The 6,000-nt window shown below is 40.5% G+C and overlaps 1 protein-coding gene across 1 annotated transcript; it reads right to left on the bottom strand.

Annotated features, from left to right (window-relative positions):
• Positions 1-634: 634 nt before the first annotated feature.
• On the bottom strand, positions 635-4,646 carry LOC308287148 (transmembrane protein 233-like; the record flags this gene model as incomplete). Its single annotated transcript, XM_080728268.1, has 4 exons — positions 635-646; positions 736-870; positions 3,619-3,774; positions 4,551-4,646. The coding sequence occupies 4 exons, from the start codon at positions 4,644-4,646 to the stop codon at positions 635-637; spliced, it is 399 nt and encodes a 132-aa protein (XP_080584394.1).
• Between the last annotated feature and the right edge of the window lie 1,354 nt (positions 4,647-6,000).

Raw genomic sequence — 6,000 nt, 5'->3', positions numbered from 1 at the left:
AATTAAACATCTCAATCTAATATCTGATCTGCATGATTCATACAGTATGTAGCCAACACCTTAAAGACTCCTTTAGACTATATGAATTATTTATAATAAGTAGCCTACTGTACAGTACGTTGCCATAATGATTATGGGGGAAATAAACAGGTATGAGACATTATATGCCTTTTGTTCAATTCAAAATGTAGATGTAGTATTTTCCCCCACTCTACCCTATTACACAGTCAGCACATACTGTACATTCTGTGTGCCTGTGGTTATGATTGTGTAATTTGCATGTATGTTGTTTGTGCATGTGTATGCATGCAGTCATGCAAGACACCAGGTCTGCAGTATGTGGAGGTTTGAAGCTGCCTTAATACCCTCAAACACATAATTGACAATAGGTAATTGTAGAACAACAGGTGTCCGATACTTTCTTCATTGTTAATAGTCCTTGTTTCTCCAAAAAGGTAGGAGCATGGGGGACAGACAGCAGGATCAGTCCCCCAGGTTAGCCTGTCGTTGGGTTTATGAACAATCCATCCACGCCACAGTTCACCTACTGTAAGAAGGACATCCTTTTGTTTTACCTTGTCGTCCAGAAGCCCTGTTTTAGATCCTATTACATACACTCCCCACTTTCACTGCCTTAAAAGTCCCACTGAAATGAAAGCGGGACAATATTATTCAAAAGACATTTCAGGTTAGTTAAATAACTGATCAGTGTCTGTCAGTCGTGCCCTTACTTACGTGGATCAAGTTGACTGCGCAGAAGATGGCGATGATGATGAGACCTATGATGATGGAGGCAACGCCAAGATATAGAGCGTTCCTTCCCAGCCGCCTGGACCCATCATAGTCTCCAAGATCATGGCTTTTCCTAGACTTATAGAACCACAGGAGAGACCCACATGATCCACATGACTATTGTTAAAGGAGAATTCTGTGGTAAATCGCTTTTGTACCTTGTTTAAAAAAAACTGGTCCGGGTGTTTTTCTTACCCAAAAAAGCATTCTTGTCAATTTTGGCGAAACCAGGACAGGCTTGACAGCTCACAACAGCAGCCTTGGGCCATAAGCAATTTCGCTTATTTACATCGCTTTAAAATCCACTTTTTCATCTCATATCGGCCCTCTATACAAACACTGTTGTAGTAGCAACAACATTGTACTGTAGGTTTGCGTCATTGTTGTGAATTGGCCGTAAAACAATTCAGTCACGTTCAGGCCTGGAATTTCGTCATTTTAGGGGCAAGGCCACTTGGCCTTTGGTGTTGTAAATTTTTTGGGTGCACAAAGGCCAAATGCCAGGGCAGAAAGGCCATCAAATAAAACAAGATTTTAGTCCAATTAAATAATTTGTTGAATTTAAGGTTTAGGGATGATAAACTAATCTGCAGTGAAATAGATAAATTATGGTATTTACAATCTGATCCATGCTCAGCCCTGCACCAATCAAAGTCACTGGATTGGTTTAAAGATCGGGCCCCGGGGGAGTTAAGATTTCAGAACATAAAAAAAAAAAAAAAAAACACTGGTGTCTACTGTCTATATATTGACCATAAAGAGACATAGGAGAAATTGTTACAGTTAGCTGGCATAAGGCCACTGTGGCCTCAAGTCATGCCATTGGTTTGAGGGGCACAAGGCCAAACTGAGGAGCAACGGCAGCCATGGCCTTCATGGCCTCCATGAAATTCCTGCCCTGGTCACGTTCTAAATTTCGTCTCGCGAGACTTCAGCATCCAATAGAATTCTGAAGTCTCGCAAGACGAGATTTCAAACGCGGGTGAACCGTTGTACGGCAGATCTCAACAATAACATTACCATTGAGTAACCTCTGTATGTTAGCTCATCAGTGTGTTTATAAACAGTATAATAACTGAAATTTAGGAGCGATGTAAATAAGGAGAATTGCTTATGGCTGACAAGAATGCTTTTTTGGATAAAAAAAAACACCTGGACCAGTTTTTGAAGATAACAGGAAAACAAGGTAAAAAAGCGATTTACCACGGAATTCTCCTTTAAGGTTGAAAATGATAGTTATTCACCCTACAGATACATCGATTTTCTTTCTTGCCTTGATTTTGATTTCCTGTTTGATATTGGCCAATTGCTTTCAACTGTATAATTGAATCTCCTATAGGGGAAAAAAATATGTCCACAGGGTCCTATGTTCCCCTAAGTTAAAAATGTCCGGGGTTCTAATAGCACCCCCAGACATAGGAATGTCCCCCATTAAAGTGTACTGAAATACACCAGTCTATCCAGTCTGATCCAGCAAATTACATGTATTCGAATGATCTGTCTTCTTTGGAATGTTGGCAACACAACAGTCGTGGCACTACAAGACCTACACGTGATGTGATGTATGTGTATGTGAAGTGTAGTAACACAATACAGTGCTAACAGGCTGCTGTAATATCTGGCTCCTCGATGGCTGACTGTCTGTGTTGTCAAAAGTGTAATCCCAAATTGTAGATTCATTTCCTAAGGTGGAAAGTTAAGTCAAACATGTTTGATGGGCAGAGCAGGTGTGTGTGTGACTGGGTTACTAAGTGTCCACTGAAGCCACACTCTCCTTCAGTCTGTATTTCTAAGCAAGTGGCTCTCAAAGTGGAGTCCATGGACCCCCAGGGGTCCTTGAGTGGGTTCCAGGGGGTCCCCAGAAAGGAATAAAGAATTGATTAACCGCTTTTTTAAACCGTATTTTATACTTCAGTCATTTGAAAATATACGATCTACAAGCTCACAGTTGTAGCATGGTATCGCAACATTTTGAAAAAGATTGAACAAATCTTCCGGAGCCAAATACATATCAATTTGGTGGTCCTTGACATGAAAATGTTTGAGAATCACTGTTCTAATGATCTCTAAGTTTATTTTTGCCTTTTAAGCGAATGGGTTCCCAGATTGCTGTTCTATGCACTCATTGTAGATCTGATTTTCTTTTTACTTTGTAAGTACATGTTGATGCCAATTTTACTCAAGTACATTTATATAAAAGATCGGAGCATGTTATAAATGATTTTGATATGGATGAAATTATAATAATCTAATAATAGAATATTGTATTATAAGATGATATTTATTAGATATTTATAACATTTCTTTTTTTTTCTTCTTCTTCTTCTGGGTCAACATTATTTACCATGCTATTCCATTATGTTTGTTTGTGTATTTATGCTATTTATGCTAAGCATTTACTATAATTTTATTAGTGGCTATATTCACCAAAGGTTCACCCTAGAATAGGGATGATAGGGTTCAAGTGTTCATGTGATCCTCTAAACCAGTGGTTTTCAACCAGTGGTCCAGGGACCACCAGTGGTCCTTGAGGGGGTTCCAGGTGGTCCCCTGCTAAATGATGGAGAGTTGGTAACCAAATGGACCCTGATAGATCTTTAACTCTTGAGAGTAAAATGAAACCAAATGGACCCTTACAGGGTAAGGTTGACCATATATATACAGCATGGAATTGTGGACAAAATCTTATCCAACGACAACAAAAGATTCAAAGTCTGAGAGGCTAAAATCTCATCATGGTCCGTGACTCAAATGCTGAATACATAATGGGCCTTCATATGAAAGGGGTAGAAAACCAATGCTCTAGTCTAAACTGCCCCTACTTACCATGATAGAGAATACCAGGGCCACAATGTTGACGGGGTACGCGGGACAAAAGCAGGTGAAAATAGTCAAACAGAGATAGCTGTGAAGTGGAGGCGGGGGCTCTCTTTCCTCCATAAAACTGTACCTGCTCCCAGACAGGGAGCTCTTCCTCAGATCCTGACATGGCACAGCCAGAGACATTATAGCACAATGAAGAGGGGAAAAAAAAATAGAAGAAGTTGGATCTCAGTCAAAAAAGTCCATTTCAAAAAGTAAAGTCTTGTGGCACTGGATAACCCTGGAAGGATTTGTTGTGTGTTGACCACGACGACCAGTCCAGAACCCTGACCTCGTTTACTCCAGGGTGGGCAAAAATCTACTCCAGCAGCCAGGGAGAGAGCAAGAGGTGGGAGAGGAGAGGAGACAGGGTCGTCACACCACATTCTGGGCCCTGGGTACAAGGATTCACTGAGGGCCCCCCATGAATGTTCTTCATAAGGGGAGGGGTTTTAAACCATTTAGACTGGGAACGCATTATTACGCATTATTTTGTGCTTTAAATTTTGAAAAATAGCAGATGTACAAGCTCACAGCGAGCTTGTAGATCTGCTATTTTTGAAAAATCGTGAAGTCTTTGAATATTTCAAATCCTTCTATGGTTTTTTGAAAAACCTATATGTTTCTGTGTCAGTGGTGCTCAAACCTTTTCATGTGAAGGACCCCCAAAATGATATGTATTTGGCCACGGACCCCCATCTCAAAATATTTAGTTCCAGGGACCCCCCAGAAGCAAAATTTGAGTTACAGATGTTCGCTTAATAAATACATATATTCAAAGATTTGCACACATTTTCTAAAAATAGCACATCTACAAGCTCGCATGGCGCGGCACTGTGAGCTTGTATATCTGCTATTTTTCAATAGCTAAAGTATAATGATTAAGGCCCCTCCACCTTGGGCCCTGGTAACTCTGTCCCACGTTTCCTCCCCCGCTTGTGACGCCCGTGGGTGGGAGAGGAGAGAAGATCACTGTCGCTGTTGGCCCCCATCCATGCTGATGACATGAGCTTTACAGGTTTCAGTGATGGAAAGCAACAAGTACATTTTACTGTTGTGACGGCCCTGACCCTCTGCCTCACTGTTGGCTAGCCGCAGCCCCAGTGATTGCCAGAGTGGAGCAGGCCGTCAGGCCAACTTGATACACCTGGGTTATGGGTGTGGAGGAGGGTATATAAGGACCTCTCCTTTCTCTAGTTCCTCCCCAGTGCTGTCTTGGGTGCCATTGGCCTGAGTGGGCTTAGCCCTTTTGTTTAGGATTTTTGCACCTTTATATACAACACGCACACAACACACTCCACACATTCACACACTGCATAGTGTAAACTTCACACCTCACCCCCTTTTTTGGATTCTTTTCTGTAAATCTAAACTTAAATATTTGAATTATGTAGACTTTGCCATTCTTTTGCTATGTGACCCCCAGTACATGACACTGTACTTAAAGGGATAGCTCACCCCCAAACATATATATATTTTTTTCTATCGATTTCCCCATGGAGACTTTAATTCATGGATATTTTTTTGTTTTTGTCACACTAAAGCTGTGTACACACTACAGATATATAGTTGAACGTTTTGCTTGGTAATTCAATGTAATCTCAATGGAAACCAGCTTTAAAGATGCAGGACACAAAGAACGAAGCTTTGAAAGCTTTAAAGCTGGTTTCCATTGAGATAACATTGAATTACCAAGCTAAACGTTCAACTATATATCTGTAGTGTGTACACAGCTTAAGCCAATAATTTGAGGAGGCTGTTTGTTTCTCCATAGGGAACAAAGCAGGCTCTTTGTGTCTCCATAAGGTGGTCCACTGCTGTCCACTTTTACTCAACCGAATACCTTGCAATCTTTTATAGTGATTGATATTGTTACATGAGTAAAACATCTGAGTAGATTTCCACTGAAAACACAGTGATGACGGCATCTCATATCATCTCACTACTGTCAGTGGTGGAGAATATGTACTTTACGTAAATGTTTGGAGTGTTTGTTTTTTGATTTTGTAAGCGTATGACTTTCACTCCACCTCATTTTAAAAAGAAATATCATACTTTTGACTCCACTACATTTCTAGAAAAAGATTCTAGGGACCAACATTTTGAAAAATATATATTTAAAATTGTAGAAGTTCGGGCCAGTTTTTGGCCTGGATTTTTGGCTGGATTCCACCCATGTGTTGTATAATGACTATAGCCATCTAATGAGGAGAGCCAGGGGATACCGCCATGTACAGGCTAGAATTGAATTGGCTGGGATATAATCTGAATCTGCCAGCATAGAATAGATATGCAAATATTATAGAAGATGTACAGCAAACAAAAAAGGGCAGGGAAAAAAGAACA

Source organism: Nannobrachium achirus (genome assembly GCF_963921795.1).
Source record: "Nannobrachium achirus genome assembly, chromosome: 6".
Lineage (NCBI taxonomy): Eukaryota > Metazoa > Chordata > Actinopteri > Myctophiformes > Myctophidae > Nannobrachium > Nannobrachium achirus.
The sequence above is the reverse complement of the archived record's forward strand: the minus strand, read 5'-3'. Positions and strand labels throughout refer to the sequence as shown.